The following is a 20,295-nucleotide window of genomic DNA, read 5'->3' on the forward strand; positions in this document are numbered from 1 at the left end:
TACCTACAAAGCCAGAAGACTTGTCCATTTTGAGAAATTATTTCCAGATCATAAGGGCTGTGTTGTCACTAGGATCAGAGAACCACAGTCTGAAGGAGCTCTCAGAGCCTTGTTTTCCCCAATGTACTCTGAGAGGGCAGACAGGTGATCTCTAAGGGTTTCATATACAGCTCCTTCAGGGCCTTAGCTGTCAGTGGGTGGAGCAGGAAGGGGTCAATGTCATGCCTTGGGCGCCCCCCACCCCTTGCTTCAGGTGTGTGGGGAATGGATTCTGGGTCCGATCACGGTCTGCCCTTGAGAAACACACAGTATGGTGGAGGAGTCAGACTGACACAGTCACAGGACAGGGCAGTAAAAGGGAAATGCAGGAACCATGGACACAGAGGTACCATTTGAAGGAGCAGGGAAGGGTTTTGAGGGGGTAGTGTCCTAAAGGGTCACTATGAGGTCAAATATGAAAACTGGAGGGAATTGTTATATTATGCCCCAGAAAATTCCTCCCCTGAGCTGTGGAGCGCTGCAAACAGAGAGCTGGAGGGCCTACTTTAATGAAGATGCACTTTGGCCCTATTTATCAGATGGAGGGTAAAGGGGGAGGAATCCTCTGGGAAGGAGGGAGGCTCCTGGAGGCCTGGAGTTCAGCTGGGAGGAAGGAAACACTCTGCCCTGGCTTTTGGCAAAACTGGGAAGCCTCTGACAATTTCCAAAACCCTTTCCCAGCCAACAATTAGTTCCTCCCAACAACCCTGTGGGGTGAACCAAGCAGGGATGATTATGCCCGTGAGAGAAATAACAAGCCCAGTGCCACACAGCGATCCATGGCCCAGGTAGGACTGCAACCCATGTCTGTCTAGCCTTTGGCAGTCTGATGATCCCTATTCAGAATAATGTTTTTAACTGCAAAAAAATAAATTATTTAGGATTATGGAGGATATCAGTTATATTGAATTATGATTTAGTCCTACTTTTTAAAAAGTGTCAAATAAAATTTAGAGATGGATCTATTAACTACTATAATTTTCAGGTGGTGAATGAAAATGAGCAGTATTTCAGTATGTCTCTACTGTAATGCAGGAATAAGGCAATATGAAAATATCTGTGATTTCTGTTGGTGACAAAGTTACAGGTACTACCACTGTGGGTTTTTGTTTCTTTTTGCCTATATGCATAATGAAAGAAAATGATAGATTTCAGTTAGAGGTTAGTGATAACAAGGATGTATTTTTCCCATCTAAGTTCATGGACCCTCTGCACTCTATCTGTGGACTCCTTGGCCTCTGTGGACCTATGTAAAAGTCCTCTAGTTTCCGTGGTCTGGCTCCTACTTTAAGGCTTTTTCCTTCATTATGTATACTATGCTCCTTCATTATGTTCTCCTGCAGACATTTATTGCTGACCTATTATGTGCCAGGCAATTTCCCATCCTGTATGTCATGTAGACTTGAAAACTTCCTCTGAGGTAGGTGTTAGTCTTCCCATTTTGCAGGTAAGGTAACTGAGACTCAGGGAGGTTAAATAGTTTACCCAAAACCACACAGCCAGTAACTGGTCAGAGTCCTGTACCACCTGCTTCTCCCTCCTGAACTGAGGTCTTAGGGCCAGAGTGCCCAACACCAGAAGGGAAAGAAAGTATAGGAGGGAAGGGTGGGCAGGGAGAACACTGGAAACTGGAAATTGTGCTCTGAGATTTTCATTATCTCCTTTAATGTTCACAACAATCTTGTGTAGTATTACTTTACTTTCCCCATTAAGAAAAATTAAAAACAACAAATGCATATTCATTATAAAACAACAAATTAGGCTGGGCACAGTGGCTCACACCTGTAATTCTAGCACTCTGGGAGGCTGAACGGGGAGGATCACTTGAAGCCAGGAGTTTGAGACCAGCCTGAGCAAGAGCAAGACCAAGTCTACAAAAAATAGAAAAATTAGCCAGGCGTGGTAGTGCCTGTCTGTTGTCCTAGATACTTGGAAAGCTGAGGCAAGAGGATCGCTTGAGCCCTAGGAGGAGTTTGAGGTTGCAGTGAGCTGTGATGACGCTGTACTCTAGCTGGGTCAAAAAAACAAAAACAAAACAAACAAACAAACAAACAAACCCCCAACAAATTAGAAAATACAGATAAACCAAAGGAAAAAATAAAAATCAGCTGGGCATAATGTGATGCCTCACACCTATAATCCCAGCACTTTGGGAAACCAAGGCTGGAGGATTACTTGACACGAGGGGTTTGAGATCAGCCTGGGCAAACAGTGAGACTCCCGTCTCTACTAAAAAATTAGCCGGGTGTAGTGGTACTTGGCCTGTAGTCCTGGCTACTTGGGAGGCTAAGGTGGGAGGATTGCCTGAGCCCAGAGCAAGACTCTGTTTCTAAATAAAATAAAGAGAAACAGATAAAAATCACTCATAATTTCACCAAACAGAAATATCTCTATTGGTATGAAGTCTTGGTATGAAGTCTTCCAGGTACATATATACATGCAATTATGCATCCACTTTACAGATAGGAAAACTGAGACCTAGAGAGGTTAAGTAACTTGCCTAAGGATATACAGGTAAGAAGTTGCAGCCACCTGCTATGTGAACGTAGGCTGGTTACTTTACCTCTCTGTATATAGGGCAGTGAGATGGAGGAGCGTGAAGTCTGGCACTGGGCAAGCCTTAACAGGAAGCCTCTTTTGGGCAGCTCTCAAAACAATGCCCTCTAGACCTCTGCAGCTTTTGCTCTGGGACTGTGTCCCCCCCAGAGAGGGTCAGAAAGAAACGTCCCTTTGTCCCTTTGCTATGATCACCCATGCAGCCCGATAACTGCATCAATGGAGGTGACAACCTGTGGGCAACCTGTGGCTCCAGTAGCTGATTCTGCTCAATGTCACACAGAGATCTATGGTCCAGGCAGGACTAGTATCCAGACTTGGCTGCTTGTGTGGTCCGCAGCAGGTCCCTGGCCTCTGGCCTGGGCAGAACGCCAGCAGCCCCCCCCTTTGCCTCCTGCCCCCAGCTGTGCCTGTGTGACTACGTGGATGCCACCACTGGTCAGCCTTTCCTTCACCCCCAAACCCCGGCCAGGCTGAAGTATCAGCTTGCAAAGAAAGGACAAGGCATGCATCAAGTCTCTCTGAGTGCCAGGTCAGGAAGGATGCTTTCCCTTCTCTTCCAGAATGAAGCTCTTGTGTCCTGCTCTGAGAGAAGTGACCTAGCCTCAGTGGAACATCAAATCTAGGGACAAATCAGGATGGTGGCCCAGATCTGATTCCAGATAGGCTGTTCTCCACTCTGTGGCCACCCATTCCTTCTAGGTTTTTTGTTGGTTTGCTGTCTGTTTTGCTTGTAAATCTTTAAGACACACAAAATGACATAAAGAATAATATTAATACAAGGACCACCCACGTATCCTCCGCTTAGTTTAAGAAATAAAAAAGTTGATCAATCTAGTTTGAAATCACCTATGTACTCCTACCCATTCCCCGAAGAGGTAACTACTCTCTCAAATTTGGTATTTATCATTCCCATGTTCTTATTTATGTTCACATATATATGGATCTTTGAGCAATGTATGGAATTGCTTTGCAGGTGATTAAATTTTAAATAAATAGCATCATACGCTATGTTTTCTTCTGGAACTTGCTTTTTCATTCAGTCTTCTGTTTGTGAGTTTTGTCTATACTGATGCGTGTGCTGTACCTGGTTCATTTATTTTTGCTGCTGTATAATTTTCCAGTTAGTGAATATATGATTTATTATCCATTCTCTTGGACATTCAGGTTCCTTCTAATTCTTTATTGTTATTTTAAACAATGATACTTCTTTTGAATTTTTTCTTTTAAAATCAATCTTATTGAGATATAATATATTTTATAAATGATAAAATACACCCATCTTAAGTGTACAATTTGGTGAGTCTTGACAAATGTATACATCCATGTAACCACCACCACAGTCAAAATATAGCACATTTCCATCACCTGTCACCATCCCTTGTGCCCATTTGCCATCAGCCCTTTTCTCCCTGAGCCTTGCCTTACACACCACTGCTCTGCTCTCTGTCCTTAAAGATTAGTTCTGCCTATCTTGAATTTTATATTATATTAATGGAATCAAATAGTATGTCCTCTTTTGTGTCCAGCTTCTTTTGCTCTCCATGATGCCTTTGAGATACACAAAATTGTTGCATATATAAGTAGTTCCTTTCTTTTTATTGCTGAGTAGTATTTTATTATATGGAAATTCTACAATTTGTTTATCCATTCCACTGTTAATGGGCATTTGGGTTGTTTCTAGTTTGGGACTATTATGAATAAAGTTACTATTAAATATATATATTTTTGCACATATGCTTTCATTTTTTTTTGGACATGTGTTTTCATTTCTCGTAGTGGATTAGCTAGGATTAAAATTTCTGGATTATACGGTAGATGTATGTTTAAACTTTATAAGAAATTGCCAAATTGTTTTCCTGAACCATTTTGCATTTTCACCAGCAGTGTGTAAGATGCGGGGCTCTATATCCTCACTAGCATTTGGTATTGTCAATACTTTTTATTTGAACCGTTCTTATAGATGTGCAGTGGTTTCTTGTGGTTTTAATTTGTATTTCCCTAATGACTAATGATGAATAGCTTTCATGTGCTCATTAGCCATTCATATGCAGCAGTACTGCAGAGATATTGTGGGTTCAGTTCCAGACCACTGCAATAAAGTGAATATTACAATAAAGTGAGTCACATAAATTTTTTGGTTTCCCAGTGTACATAAAAGTTACTTTGCTCAGTCCATCAGAAGAATCACTGTCTATGGCAGCCATAGCCTTATGTGATGGCTTAATATTTCTTAAATGATAAGACTTGGAAGTTGAAATTACTCCTTGATCCATGGGCTGCAGAATGGATGTTGTGTTAGCAGGCATGAAAACAACATTCATCTCCTTGTGTATCTTCATCAGAGCTCCTGGGTGACTAGGTGAATTGTCGATGGGCAGCAATATTTTGAAAGGAACCTTTTTTCTGAGCAGCAGGTCTCAACAGTGGGCTGAAAATATTCAGTAAACTGTGCTATGAACAGATGTGCTGTTATCTAGGCTCTGTCATTTCATTTCTAGGGCCCTAGGATTTTTGGAATGGTAAAGGTGCTTTGGCTTCAACTTAAAGTCACCAGCTGCATTAGCCCTAACAAGAGGGTCAGCCTATCCTTTGAAGCTTTGAAACCAGGCATTGACTTCTCCTCTCTAGCTAATGAAGGTCCTAGATGGCATCTTCTTCCAACATAAGGCTATTTCATCTACACTGAAAGTCTGTGGTTTAGTGTAGACACCTTCATCAATGATCTTAGCCAGATCTGGATAACTTGCTGCAGCTTCTCCATTAGCACATGCTGCTTCATCTTGTACTTTTATGTTATGGAGTAGGCTTCTTTCCTTAAACCTCATGAACGAACCTTTCCTAGCTTCAAACTTTTCTTCTGCAAATTCCTCACCTCCCTTTGCCTTCATAGAGTTAAAGACAGTTAGGGTCTTGCTCTGGATTGGGTTTTGGCTTAAGGGAATGTTGTGACTGGTTCGATCTTCTCTCCAGATCACTAAAACTTTTTCTATATCAGCAATAAAGCTGATTTGCTTTCTTGCCATTTATGTGTTCCCTGGAGAAGCATTTTTAATTTCCTTGAAGAATTTTTTCTTTACATTCGCAATTTGACTGTTTGGTACAGGGGGCCTAGCTTTTGGCCTATCTAGGCTTTCTACATGCCTTTATCCCAAAGCTTAGTCATTTCTAGCTTTTGATTTAAAAGGAAAGATGTGTGACTCTTCCTTTCACTTGAACACTTAGAGGCCATTATAGGGTATTAACTGGCCTGATTTCAATATTCTTATGTCTCAGGTAATAGGGAGGCCCGAGGAGAGGGAGAGAGCTGGAGGAATGGCCAGTCACTGGAGCAGTCAGAACACACATAACATTTATTGACTAAGTTCACTGTCTTATATGGGGTACGGTTTGTGGCAACTCCAAACAATAATGATAATTTAAAGGTTTGAAATATTGCAAGAATGACCAAAATATGACACAGAGACACAAAGCAAGCACATGCTGTTGGAAAAATGGCACCACCTTGCTTGAGGCAGGGTTGCCACAAACCTTCAACTGGTGAAAAACACAATATCTGCAGAGCATTATAAAGCAAAGCACTATAAAACAAGGCATGCCTGTATCTTCTTTGGCAAAATGTTTGTTTTGCCTATTTTCAGTTGGGTTATCCTTTTTATTTTGTTTTATTGTAAATTAACAAATTATTATATATTTTTATGGGATCCAAAGTAATGTTATTATATATATGTATTTATATGTATAAATGTAGAATGACTAAAATAAGCTAATTAAACTATTCATCACCTCAAATACTTATTTTTTGTGGTGAGAGCATTTGAAATTTACTCTTAGCAATTTAGAAAATGCTAATAATAATAATATTGTATAATATGTATAATACTGTATAACAATAATATTACATTATTATTAGCTATATTCACCATGCTATGCAATAGATCTCAAAAAAGTTGTTCCTCTTGTCTAACTGAAACCTTGTACCTTTTGACCAACATCTTACCATTCCCCTAACCCCCAGCCTCTGTTAACCACCATTCTCTCTGCTTTTGTGAATTTGACTATTTTAGATTCTACATATAAGTGAGATAATGCGGTTTTTGTCTTTCTATGCCTGGCTTATCTTACTTGGTGTGAGGTTCATCCATGTTGTCACAGATGACAGAATTTCATTCTTTGCTAAGGCTGATAACACATTTTGTATACATATCACATTTTCTTTATCCATTCATCCATTGGTAGACACCTAGATTGATTCCATAAACTTGGGAATAATTCTGCAATGAACATGGGAGTGCACATATCTCTCCGACATTTGGATGTCAAATTCTTTATATATATACCCAGAAGTGGGATTGCTGGATCACATGGCAATTCTATTTTTAGTCTTTTGAGGAACGTCCATACAGTTTTCCATACTGGCTGTACTAATTTACATTCCCACCAACAGCATGCAAGGGTTTCTTTTTCTCTATGTCCTCACCAACACTTGTTATCCTTTTTCTCTTTGTTAGTAGCCATTCTGGCAGGTGTGAGGTTGTATCTCCTTGTGATTTTAATTTGTATTTCCCTAATGATTAGTGATAGTAAGCATTTTTCATATATCTGCTAGCCATTTGTTTGTCATCTTTTGAGAAATATCTATTCAGATCCATTGCCTATTTTTAAATTGGTTATTTGTTTTCTTGCTATTGAGTTGCGTTCCTTATATATTTTTGATATTAACCCCTTATAAGATATATGGCTTGCAAATATTTTCTCCCAATCTGTAGGTTGTCTCTTCACTATGCTAATTGTTTCCTTTGCTGTGCAGAAGGTTTTTAGTTTGATGTAATCTCATTTGTCTATTTTTGCTTTTGTTGTCTAAGCTTTTAGGGTCAAATCCAAAAAATCATTGTCCAGACCAATGTCATGTAGTTTTCCACCTATGTTTTCTTCTACTAGTTTTACAGTTTCAGGTCTTACATTGAAGCTTTAATCCATTTTGAGTTGATTTTTGTATATGGTGTGAGACAAGAGACCAATTTCATTCTTCTGTATGTGGATATCCAGTTTTCCCAACACCCTTTGCTGAAGAGTCTATCCTTTTTCCATTGTGTGTTCTTGCCTCCTTTGTCAAAAATCAATTGACTGAAAAGGTATGGGTTCATTTCTTGGCTCTCTATTTGGTTCCATTGGTCTATGTGTGTATTTTTATGCCAGTACTATGTTTGGTTTTTTTTCCCCAGAGACAGGATTTCACTCTGTTGCCCAGGCTGGAGTGCAGTGGCACAATCATAGCTCACTGTAATCTTGAATTCCTGGGCTTGAAGAGATCCTCCTGGCTGAGCCTCCCAAGTAGCTAAGACTACAGGCACATGTTGCCCAGGCTGGTCTTGAACTCCTGGCCTCAAGCAGTCCTCCTGCCTTGGCCCCTCCAAGGTACTGGGATTACAGGTATGAGCCAGTTTGCCTGGCCCATGCTGTTTTAATTATTATAGCTTTGTAATATAGTTTGAAATCAGATAGTGTCATGCCACCAGCTTTGTTCTCTTTGCTCAAGATTGTATTGGGTTGGCCGGGCGCGGTGGCTCACGCCTGTAATCCTAGCACTCTGGGAGGCTGAGGCGGATGGATCGCTCGAGGTCAGGAGTTCGAGACCAACCTGAGTGAGACCCCGTGTCTACTAAAAATAGAAAGAAATTATCTGGCCAACTAAAAATATATATATAGCAAAAAAAATTAGCCGGGCATGGTGGCACATGCCTGTAGTCCCAGCTACTCGGGAGGCTGACGCAGTAGGATCGCTTAAGCCCAGGAATGTGAGGTTGCTGTGAGCTAGGCTGACGCCACGGCACTCACTCTAGCCTGGGCAACAAAGTGAGACTCTGTCTCAAAAAAAAAAAAAAAAAAAGATTGTATTGGGTGGTCAATTTGTGGTTCCACACAAATTTTATTTATTATTTATTTATTTGTTTCTTTTTCTGAGATGGGGGTCTCACTGTGTTGCCCAGGCTGGTCTTGAACTTCTGGGCTCAAGCAATCCTCCTGCCTCAGCCTCCTGAGTAGCTAGGAAGGCAGTTGCACACCACCAAATCTAGCTAATTTTAAAATTTTTTGTAGAGATAGGGTCTTGCTATGTTGCCCAGGCTGGTCTTGAACTCCTGGGCTCAAGCGATCCTCCGGCCTTGGCCTCCAAAAATGCTGGGATTACAGGTGTGAGCCACTGTGCCTGGCCAAGTGCCCTTTTATACATGCTTGAAGCCTCCTGTACTTCTTCCTGGTCCTTATCATAATTATGATTATATAATAATTGATGTAATTATTTGTTTAATGTTTGTCTTTTCCACTATTCTGTAAGTGCCATAGCAGCTGGGAACATGCTTTTTTTTTTCCTTTTTTTAAAGAGGTGGAGTCTTGCTCTGTCTGGAATGCAGTGGCGTCATCATAGGTCACTGCAGCCTCCGCCTCCTGGGCTCAAGGAATCTCCCCGCGACAGCGTCCCAAGTTGCTGGGATTATAGGCATGAGCCACTATGCCCAGCTCAGAACATGTCCCGTTTGTTTACTTTTGTATCATTAGAACCGGACATATAAGTAGGGCTCAAGAAATATTTGTTGATGAGTGAATGTCCCTTCCAAGCACAATGTTCCAGGAAGTCCCCTCACAGTCACATCCTCCTCCCTCCACCCTCTAGCCTGGCTCAGAGAAGCAAATAAGTAATTAGGTTGGGACCTCCTTTTCTCTGAGGACCTGATGTTGATGTTGAAAGAGAATCATCTGGGGGTGAAAGAGAGCCCAGCAAAAGACAGAGGCCTTTATCATATCTGTAGCCAGGAATGACCTTCTCCCCAAACTCCTAACTGGTTGTATCTGGCTTGCTCATCTACTCTAAACTCAGCAGATAGCAGATAGCTAAAGGGAGCAGTAATAAGATTTAAGCAGAAAACTAGAATATTGATTCATAATTAAGGTGTAGCAAATAGCTAAACTACTAAATACAAAGGCATAACCTAATAAATAAGGTATTTGGCTTATAAATAAGATGTTAGAAGATAATTAAAGTGTTAGTAGATAATCAAATATTAACTATTCAAATGTTAGCTGATAACCAAAAGATTAATTTAAAATTAAGTTGTTAGCAGATACTGGTTAACCAATGACTAAGGTGACAGTTGATAAGGATTTAAAGAGACATTTTTCCTGGAGGACTCTTGCACATGTTAGAGTGGACTTAGGGACAGCAGGAAGCTGAAAGGTCTATAGGAATGCAGGTCTAACTGGAAGTGTAAAATCCTCAGCTGGACTCTCAGTTTCTGGGGAAATGGTTTGCTCATTTTTGATTTCCAGATAGGGTCCAGTCAGGAAGAGACATGGAGCTGAAGCTCAAAATGCTTACCATGCAATTCATGCTGACCTAATCCATAAGGGCCGGGCACCGTGCTGAGGTGGGGGAAGGGAGGGCAGTTGCTTAAATGGTGAGACTAGAGTGTTATAAGCCAGTGAGCAAGTGAGGAGTATGTGAAAGAGAAAGCTTGGTGGGCTGGACTTAGCCCACCCTAGCACTTAGGGAGGCCGAGGCAGGACGGTTGCTTGGGGCCAGGAGTTTGAGACCAGCCTGGGCAATGGTGAGACCTCATCTCTACAAAAAAATCAAAATAAAAAATAACTGGGTGTGGTGGCGCATGTCGGTACTCCTAGCTACTCCGGAGACTGAAGCAGAATTGCTTGAGCCCAGGAGTTCGAGGTTATAGTGAGCTATGATCACACGATCACACCAGCCTGGGCGGCAGAGTGAGACCCTATCTCAAGAAAGAAAAAAGAGAGGTGGCTTGAGAGATGCAAAGGCTGGGTGGGAGGGAGCGCAGATGTGTCGGGGAAACATGATGATGAGTTTAGTTCTGGACATGTTGAATTGAGGTGTCTGTAGAGATGCCAGTAGGCAGATGGATATGAGTCCAGCGTAGATGCAAGGTCAAGATTTGGGTGTCATCAGTGTACAGATGGTGCTCAAAACCATGAGAACAAACAAGGTGGCTGTGGAAGTACTTGGGGTGAGAAAAGGGACCAGACTGGAATCCCAAGGAAGACCTGCAGGGAAGGAGCCTGTGGAGAAGGAAGGAGCACTCAGAGAGATGGAGGGAAACTAAGGCAAGACAGGGGCAGGAGGGGGAAAAGACTGTGTCAGGGAGAAGAGCACAGCAGCAATGGCAGAGGTGTCTGAGCCGTCAAGTAGGATAAGGTCAGAGAGATGTTCACTGGATTTCACAGTAAGGAGCTAAGGGATGGCTTCTGTAAGTGCCATAAGGTAAGGTGCAAATATGGGTGGTAGAGGCAGTGGGTATAGAGAGGGGAGGTAGCTGTGGGAGAATGTGATTCTGAGATGTCCATCATGAACATTTCCGATGTCTGGGTTTCACTGTGTGTAGGGGTGTGTGTGTGTACACACGAGCAAATGCAGAGTGGGAGCTTAGAGCAGGGTGTGTAAGGGCAGGCTGGAGGCCACCACGGGGGGCTTGTGGTCAGCTCACAGACAGTCCTCACTGTACTCTGGGGAGTTTTGAGAAGGACCATTATGGGAGATTGTGAGGACTCCAAACAGTTCAACCCTTTCGTTGTCCAGTGGGAAAATGGAGGACAGCAGAGAGGGAACCATTTGTTCAGTCTGTGAATCAGGGGCACAGTCAGGACTTGAATCTGAGTCTCCAGACTTCTAGAAGAGTGGCCTTGGTGAAGTAAACATAAAGTTCTTATTGGCCAATGGTTTACTGAGCACAGTGACTTTGCCCATCACTCCAGTTTCCAGCTGCCTCTTTTTATACTTATGTAAAAGTGAAGTTTGTATTTTACATACAAAATTCAAACATTACAGAAATACTTAATAAAAACGACTCCTGTGATCTCACTCTACCACCTCAAAGATGACCACCATTAACAGTTTGGTTTATATATACACTTAACATTGTAAATTTTTAATAAAAATGTTATACTTGTTAAGCTGGGCGCTGTGGCTCACGCCTGTAATTTCACTGCTTTAGGAGGCCAAGGCGGGAGGATCACTTAAGCCCAAGAGATTGAGGCTGCCGTGAACTATTATGATGTCATTGCACTCCAGCCTGACAAGAGACAAGATCCAGAGTAAGATCTTGTCTCTAAAATATCAAATAAAATAAAAATCATACTTGTTCATATTTTTGGGGTGTGTGTGTTTATGTGTTCATTCTATTTTATAACTTACTCTTTTTCACTTTTGGACAACTGTCTATGGTGGCATATCGAGATCTAATTCATTTTAATAACTATGTTTGCTTGTCATTTGGATTTGTACCATAATTTATTATCAGACCCATAATGATGGGCATATGGGTTACATCCAAATTTTCACTATTCTGAACGGTGTACATACATATTATTGTACATATATTTGTACATTTTGGGGGTCTTCTAGAAAGAGAAATAATGAGTCAAAGTGTAGGAACATTTTATTTTCAAAGATATTGCCACATCGCCCTCCAAAAACTTATGCCAGTTTATGCTCCCACCAATGGTTTATGTGAATGCCCATTTCCCCACATCCTTACCAACAATTAGTATTATCATTTTAAAAATCTGTCTACTTTGAATGAGGCTGAACATCCTTTTATATCCTATATTCTTCTGTGAATTATCTATTCATATCCTTTGCCTATTTGTTATTGTATACTTTTGGTCAGTGAATTCTTATTGGGCAATAATGATTAGCTTGATTTAAAAAAGGCCTGGAAGGCTTTATACCAAATTGCTAATAGTGAGTGAGATTATAGGAAATAAAGAGGATACTTTCATTTTTTATTTTATATTGTGCTGTATTGTTTGGATTTTTACAGTGAACTTGCATTTCTTTTGTAATTAAAAAAATAACACAGAGGAAACAACAACAACAAGTACTAAATGTTTGCTCTGGAGTCCCATTGGCTAGAAGTTCATGTTGGATAAGAGTTTTTATTGATCACAAGTTATTTTTTCATTTATATGCAAAAAATGTTTATTGAATGTTTCCTATTTAGCTGGCACTGCCCTAGGCACTTTCACAGATATTTCATCCCAATCCTCACAACAGCCCTGTGAGGTAGGAATTGGTCCCATTTTATAGAAGTCCTTACGGGGTGGGAGATTATTGCTTGATATTTCTATTTGCCACATGTTTTCACTGGCTAGAGGTTCTTATTGGCTGGTGATTCACTGGTCAAGAGTTCTCATTGGCCAGGAGTTCCTATTTGTTGCTCTAAGATTCAAATAATCAAAATACTAGAATTTTTCCCCCACAGGAGTGATGGGACAGGTAGAGTAAGAGTGAAGGAAGGAGAGTCAGTGGATCTCTCCTTTTGAAGCACCATCTGAATTTGCATTGGTGGGGACAGGTGGATGGGATGAGGGTGGTGGAAGAGTAGAAAACAGTGGTTATAAGTCTTCTCGCTTCCGCAGGATGAGCTTCCTCACAAGCGCTGTGATCTGGGGCCTGATCTCCTCCACTGACACGGTTGGGTCCCAAGCTCCTACCACCTTTCCATCTGGGGCCACTAGATACTTCCAGAAGTTCCAGGTGGGCTCCTTCCCAGAAGTCTCTAGAGAAGAAGGAAGAATGAGAACAAAGTGTGCACCCTCTCCTGGAATTCCATTATCAGTGTCCATCTTTCCCTTGAGGCAGTATAATCCTGATGTCCAGTCCACACCCCAGACCACTTAAATCAGAATCTCTGAGGTTAAGACTCATGCATCAGTATTTTTCAAAAGCTCTCCAGGAGATTCTGATATGGGGCCAAGGTTGAGAATGACTGCTTTAGGATTCTGTGAAGTGCTTGATAAAGCAGTGTCAAATCCTCCTTTATAACCTCAAACTACTATAGTCTATACTACAGTAGACTGTAGTCTGTACTATAGTCTACACCCTATTCCCTGATTAAATCTTAATGGTTTCCAAATGTTAGTCTGTGGACTAGTTGCATCAGAATCATTGCGGGGGCAGGAGGGCTTCTTCAGTAGGACTCAGGCTTATGCATTTTTTAGAGCCCCCCAGGTGCTTCTAAAGCAAGGCCAGGTTTGATCTATAACTATGGGAACTGATAAAAGCACACAGGAAAAAAACAAACATTAAGACTGACCCACAGAGCAAAACTCAAATGTGCCTCCATGAGGGACCTTTTGTTTGCTACACTCTTGTTTCTCATTTACCTTTCCAGGTGAATGGGTTGTGGGGTGGTGCTGGTGGTCCTGAGGGATACAAAGGTAACCAGAAGCATGAGGTGAGAAAAGGTAAAAATGGAGCTTCCAAAAGAGGAGGAAGGCCAGAGGGAGGAAACAGGACCCTAATGACAAGCATAGACTATGACCCATTTTGTGGCTCTGAGGCTTCTGGGGCTAGAAAAGGGATCTAGTTCTCAAATATTCAGATTTGGTATTTTAACTCAGAAGGTTTCTCATGGGCTGTAGACTTTGCCTCTGACTCAGGGCAGGAGATGCCTGTCAGTCATCTTGGTCAGCCTTCTCCAGGCACGTGGAGTCCCCTGTCTGTGCAGTGATTGCTCCATCGTTAAGTCCATAAACTCAACTAATTCACACTGACTAAAATGTGGGGGCCCAGTCTCCTTCTAGGAGCCCCTGAATGTGGAAACAGGATCCCAGAAAAGTCCACAAGAGTGACTCTGAAGGAGAACTTCAAGGCAGCAGGCGTGGAGATATTCTTAGGCAGGAACACCCCTTAGCCTGTACCTGCCCCCACCCTCCTTAGAGATTAGTGCTGGAATGAAACATCAACCCACCTGGGAGAGTCAGCAAGAGGAAAGGGCCCCAGATTGCCCAGCCAGCCAGTGGCTTCTGCTGCCCAGGGAACCACAGCTTCAGCCACCTGAGGGAAGGTGAGGGAATAAAAGAACCAGAACTCACCTGTCAGGTACTTGAAGGCAGGGTGGGCACCAGTGCCAGTGACGGCGACCTTACTAAACATGGGGAATGAGACACTGTAGGTGCGGCGGGCAAAGCTCTCAATCTCCTTGTTGCTGTCGGGCTCCTGTTGGCCAAACTGGTTGCAGGGAAAGGCAAGCACGTTGAAGTGGTGGGGACCCAGGTCCCGCTGCAGCTGCTGCAGGGCTTGGTAGTGCTGGTCTGTGAAGCCACACTGGCTAGCCACATTCACTACCAGGGACACCTGCGTGGCAAAAACAAAACAAAACAAAGCTCAGACACATACACAACTCAGTGAGGAGGCATGCATGCACTGGTACATGCTCTGACATGCCCACATATGTGACTCCCTCAACAATTAATGTTCTCTCACATACAAGAACACTCTGTACACATATATAAATGTGTGTGCAATGCCCTCACATATACATAAACACATGCACACAGGCACATATGAAATTAAGCATTGCAGGGGCTTACAGATGTGTGCACACATACAGGAATGTTTGTGAGCGTAAGTACACAATTCACATAAATGGGTATGCACATGCCCCATGACATAAGCGTATATAGCAAACATCACATGTGCCCACAAACACACATAGCACATTAACAGAGAAAGGCATACACACGGGTGAGCATACACTGGGAGGTGACGTGGGGAAGTAGAAAGGCAGACCTGGGTTCAATTTTTGGCTTAGCCACCTAGCACTTAGCACTCCGCATAGTTGCCCGTGTGTGTGTCAGTCTCCCTTCTAGACCTACTGAGGGCAGGAGTTATGTGCACTTCATCTCTGGGCCTGGCCTAAGGAAAAATCTCAGTATCAGCTGAATGAGTAACTGTGCACACATACACAATATCACAGACACCTGCATGGGTATATAGACACAGGTTTTCTAGATAAAAAGATCCCCAGAACCCCAGGGCAATCTCTTTTTGTCCCCCTCCTCTCCAGCAAACAAATACCACTTTTTTTTTTTTTTTTTTTTTGAGACAAAATCTCCCTCTGTTACCTGGACTAGAGTGCCATGGTGTCAGCCTAGCTCACAGCAACCTCAAACTCCTGGGCTCAAGCGATCCTCCTGCCTCTGCCTCCTGAGTAGCTGGGACTACAGGTGTGTGCCACCATGCCTGGCTAATTTTTACTATTTTAGTAGAGACGGGGTCTTGCTCTTGCTCAGGCTGGTCTTGAACTCCTGATCTCAAGTGATTCTCCTGCCTCAACCTCCCAGAGTGCTAGGATTACAGGCGTGAACTACCTTGCTTGACCCAAATACCACTTTTTTGATTCCTAGACTAATCCCTAGATTTATTAAAGCCTTTAGGCAATAAATATCAAGCTGGCTGATGGAACTTGATTATAACACTGCAATTAGAATTCTGGCACCAATGCTATGTTTTTAGCTTCTAGCTATATATTATTAGAGGATTTTTAAATACTACCCTGTGTCTGGGCAGCCTAGCCCTATCTTCCTGGCCACTTTTTGAAAAGAGCTGGCATTATACCAGCTGGCCCCATAAAGAGGGCCACCTCCCAGGGGCTGCCTGGAACACTGGACAGGCAAAAGCACAGATTGCTCAGGCTAGATAGGGTTTCTCAGCCTCAGCACTATTGACATTTGGGGCCAGATAATTCTTTGTTTTGTGGGGTGCTGTCCTGTTCATTCACTGTGGGATGTTTGGCAGCATATCTGGCCTCTACTCACTAGATGCCTAGTCTTGACGATCAAAAATGTCTCCAGACATTGCCAAATATCCCCTGGAGGGAAAAATCACTCCCAGGTGAGAACCACTGGTCTAGATGATTGAACCACTGAGCTGTAATTCTTGCACCCTACCCCTACCAGATGAGGAAGGACCCAGGCCCGGGGGCTATTAGAACAACCTCCCTAATTTGAGGTCAGCACATACCATGTATCTGCCTGGGGTGGTGAGAAACTGGGACTCCTAATTCCCTTCCCCATTTAGGGTTCTTCCTGTGTCTTTCCTGCTGGATCCCTGGGCAATGACAGCATTAAAGCTTGCTTATGCTTAACCTACATCTTGTGTGTCTGCCCACTCTTTCAGAAGGGGGAAAAATCGTGCTTCTAGTTCCATCCCTGAAACCAAAATGCTTGATCCTTAGACACCAAAAATAGACAGACACACCCAAATACACACAGTTAATTTACATACATACATATACAAGCACAGACACAAACTCAAATTTGTACATAGAAGCAAGCAAACAAACCATTCACACACACACACACGCTACACTCAGGCCCACCAGTACATGATCCCACGTGGTAGGCAAGCACATTCCCAGGTGATCACCAATTCATCCATACTCCACACTAGTCGAAATGATGGTTGCCTCAGTTAGCCTGAGGGCATAAGCTGTGCCCGTCTTGCTCATGGATATGTCACTAGGGCTGGACCCAGTGTAGGCATGTAATAGGAGCCAGTAAATGTTTGCAGGTGAATGAATGAGCATATTGCCCAAGGAGTAGGCCTAGCTTGGGTTAACTGACAGCACTGTTTACAGCTTCCCTGGGCTGACTGTTCCCTGGTTTCCCTCTAAACTTGGCAAGTAAGGCCATGGACTCTGGAGCTGGATTGCCTGGGTTCAAATTCTAACTCTATTTCTTAGTAGCTATGTGACCTTGTTCTATTTTTGACTTAGCACTTATTACTACTAGCAATGATCTTGTTCATTTCTCAGTTCCTTGCTTAGTATCTCTCCCCTCCCCACCCCATATAAGCTCTACTGAAGTGGAAACTTACCTATTTTGTTCACCAGTGTATCCCCAGGGCCTGATTTAGTACCTAGTATACAGTAGGTGCTCAATAATGAACAACGAATTAATGAGTAGCAGGTGCTAGCCCTGGTGAGCTCTCTGGTGAGCTGCACTGGAGAGACGGGGTGGCCCGAATGGGAACGGGCCCTGTTCTTGGTTCTTTGCCCTGAGTCCTGGATGAGGTTCCTGCTGGGATCCACCAAACACAGGCACAGAGCACTCCACAGTTTACCCAGTGCTTCCATGCTGTCATCTCACCTGAAACTCACAACACCCCAAGGGACAGTCAGGACAGGGATCACTGCCCCCGGGACTCCCAGCATAATTGAGAATTTCAAGGTTTACAGTGTACTTTTTTCACTAAAGATGGCCTTGCTCCCAGGAGAAGAATGTTGACAGCCACTTTTGTGTGGTTCAACCAAATCTGGGTGCTGGGCCCACCTTTCCAGAGTTCAACTCCCCACCCTTCCCACAGCAGACTCCCCAGGTCCATCCTAAAGAGACAGACTTGGAGGGTTTTTCATTACACACAATGTAACGTCTAGGTCTCTCAATGTAGTGTTCAAGGCCTTTCTTGGTCTCTCCCTGACCCTTCTAGCCTCATCTTCTACCACTCTGGGCCTCTGGTTTTATATACTGCTTGAAGTCCTCCTCCCACCCCTCCGGACCACTGCTCTTGCTGTTTGGTTCTTAGTCTTGCTAAAAATCTACGTTTGTTTCAAACACTCAACCCAGACACACTTCCTCTATAAGCTTAGATTCCTTCTTGGTAAGGAAGGGGCAATCAGCCTGGATGACTCTTGTATATCTTATCCTGAGCTGCCATCTAAGGAGTTTGCCTAGAAAGAACCACGGATGGAGCGGGGTTGGGGTTCTCTTCCAGGCTCTGTCGCTTTTCAGGGCTGTGTGGCCTTGTAAATGCCTTCCCTCTCTGAGCCTTAGTGTCCTCTCCAAAGGGTGATCCGCGTAAGGTTCCCATACATCTAAAACGATAACTCCCTCTGCGTTGCACATTCATGTCCACATGTGCTCAAATGGACTCAATATCGGCAACTCCCCCTGCTCCAGATGCGGAAACTGGGGATGGGACACGCAAAGGCCGCACGATGCTGCGGTTACTTTTTCCACCCGTGAATGGCAAAAGCTGGGCCAGGGCATCCAGCCTCCCGGCGAGATCCGGACCTCGCTGCCCAAAGGTGCTGGGAGCGCCGTCGGCGTAGACTGCCAGAGTTTCGGGTTTCACTGCGCGCCGGGGCAGTGCCACGTAGTCGCGGGACAGACCGGGCGCAGGATCTGCCGGCGCTGGGCCGCGGGTGGGTGCGGGGTGTTATGCCCGAGTGGGGGTGGGGAGCGAGGGCCGGGCTGCCGCAGCCGGAGCCCCTCGGAGCCACACCCAGCAGGGGCCCGGCTGCCGGGCGCCGCCCTCAGCCCTGCCGGGGCGACTCCGAGGCCCCGCGGGGGACGCTCACTCACCGAGCCGCGGTACTTCTCCAGCGACACCAGTTTGCCCCGGATGTTGACCGCCTTGAAGTCGTAGAAGTCCTGCTCCCGCTGCTCGCAGGCTGCGGCCCACAGCAGCAGCCACGCCGCCGCCACTGCCGCCACCATGACTCGCTTCCGAGGTGGCGATATTGCGACGGCAGAGACGAGGCGGGGGGACCGGCGTGGGGGGCGGGAGGGGGCGGCTCCGGCGCTGCACGGCCCGCGAGGCACGGCCCCCTTCTCGATCTCCTCTGCCGGCGCTGGAATAGCTAGCTCCGGACCTCAGTTTCCCCATATGTACTGCAGAAGCGCTGGACTCTGCCCTCATGCACCGGAACACAGAGCCATGGTTTCAGGATTGTGACCACTGAGACCAGAATTTATGTCAGCGAGGCTCCCTCTTGTTCCAGGATGCACTAACTTGTAGGGAGAAGGCCGCAAAAATCTGGGTCTGAGAGCTCAGCTTCTAAGTAGCGCAGTGGCCTTAGCCTTAGGCCGGTCACTCCACTACTCTGGGCCTCAGTTTCTCCACCTGTTTGGTGCGGCTAGCCTCCCTTCCCCATCCACCTGGTCAGTATGGAATGCGAGTAATAGAAAAATGGATGTGAAACACTTTGACGATTGAATGGTGCCTACAAAATTTAGGTGAATTAATGGAATGTTCCCCAAAAGTGAGGGCTTGGAAAAGCAGAAGAAAAGACCGAGGGCTTGTTGCAGGTTGGGTTCCTGGGAAGCAGATTCTGAGATGGAGATTGGAATGCGGGATATTTATGAGGGAGCACCCTTGGGCTCAACACCTGTAGACAGGAGGGGAACAGGAGTGGCAGAGGGAGAAGGAGAGAGCTCTATGCAGGCCCAAGGACAGTCGTGGTTGACCAGAGAGGGACTCTGGAGCTAGAGTTGCCCATCAGATGAGCTAAGATGGCCAGGCCTTTGTCCCCCTGCCTTCATCAGTCCTTGGATGTGGGGCCATCTGGGAAGGGCTGAGACAAGGGCCAAGATGGCCCTGTCTCTGGAGAGGCTGACTGTTAAAGGCTTTGTGCTGGCAGCACTCCCAGCAGCTGAGGTCCCAAGTCTTCACTGATGGGGGATCTGGGCAGCACATCACAATGTCTCCCACGTTTAAAAAACCCCTACTGAGTCCATGAAATGCCAGGCATGGGGCTGGGTGCTGACCCTGTACTAGTCCTCCAGAAACTCACAGGCTGGTGTGAGGCAAACCAGGTAAACTGCAGATTCCAAGTAATGTGGTAAGGGCTAATGTGCTCCTGCGGTCATTCAGCAAACACTTCTTGAGCGCCTGTTCTATGGCAGGTTCTGCCTTAGTGCCCCTTATGCAGTGATGAATAAGACGGCATGGTCCCTATCGAGGGAGAGACAGACATTAAATAATTCATATAGCTCTAAAATTACTATTGTAGTAAGTACCACCTAAACTAGCCGAGGGGATGGAGGAGGGCTTCCCAGAAGAGAGATTTGAGCTGAACTATGAAGAGTGAGCAGAAATCAGCCAGGCTGAAG

At 44.5% G+C, this 20,295-nt stretch overlaps 1 protein-coding gene across 1 annotated transcript; it reads right to left on the reverse strand.

Annotated features, from left to right (window-relative positions):
- Positions 1-12,382: 12,382 nt before the first annotated feature.
- On the reverse strand, positions 12,383-18,939 carry GPX7 (glutathione peroxidase 7). Its single transcript, XM_045548019.1, has 3 exons — positions 18,766-18,939; positions 14,494-14,755; positions 12,383-13,175 (listed from the first exon to the last, which is right to left on the reverse strand). The coding sequence occupies exons 1-3, from the start codon at positions 18,898-18,900 to the stop codon at positions 13,012-13,014; spliced, it is 561 nt and encodes a 186-aa protein (XP_045403975.1). The 5' UTR covers positions 18,901-18,939; the 3' UTR covers positions 12,383-13,011.
- Between the last annotated feature and the right edge of the window lie 1,356 nt (positions 18,940-20,295).

The sequence above is a fragment of the Lemur catta genome, chromosome 3 (assembly GCF_020740605.2).
Source record: "Lemur catta isolate mLemCat1 chromosome 3, mLemCat1.pri, whole genome shotgun sequence".
Taxonomy (NCBI): domain Eukaryota; kingdom Metazoa; phylum Chordata; class Mammalia; order Primates; family Lemuridae; genus Lemur; species Lemur catta.

Excerpts from the sequence above, each read along its gene's own strand:
- GPX7 (XM_045548019.1), bottom strand. The coding sequence starts at position 18,900 with ATGGTGGCGGCAGTGGCGGCGGCGTGGCTGCTGCTGTGGGCCGCAGCC. Across the intron at positions 14,756-18,765 it reads TGGAGAAGTACCGCGGCTCG|GTGTCCCTGGTAGTGAATGT; the intron begins GTGAGTGAGCGT and ends TTTGCCACGCAG. Across the intron at positions 13,176-14,493 it reads TGCCTTCAAGTACCTGACAG|AGACTTCTGGGAAGGAGCCC; the intron begins GTGAGTTCTGGT and ends CTTCTTCTCTAG.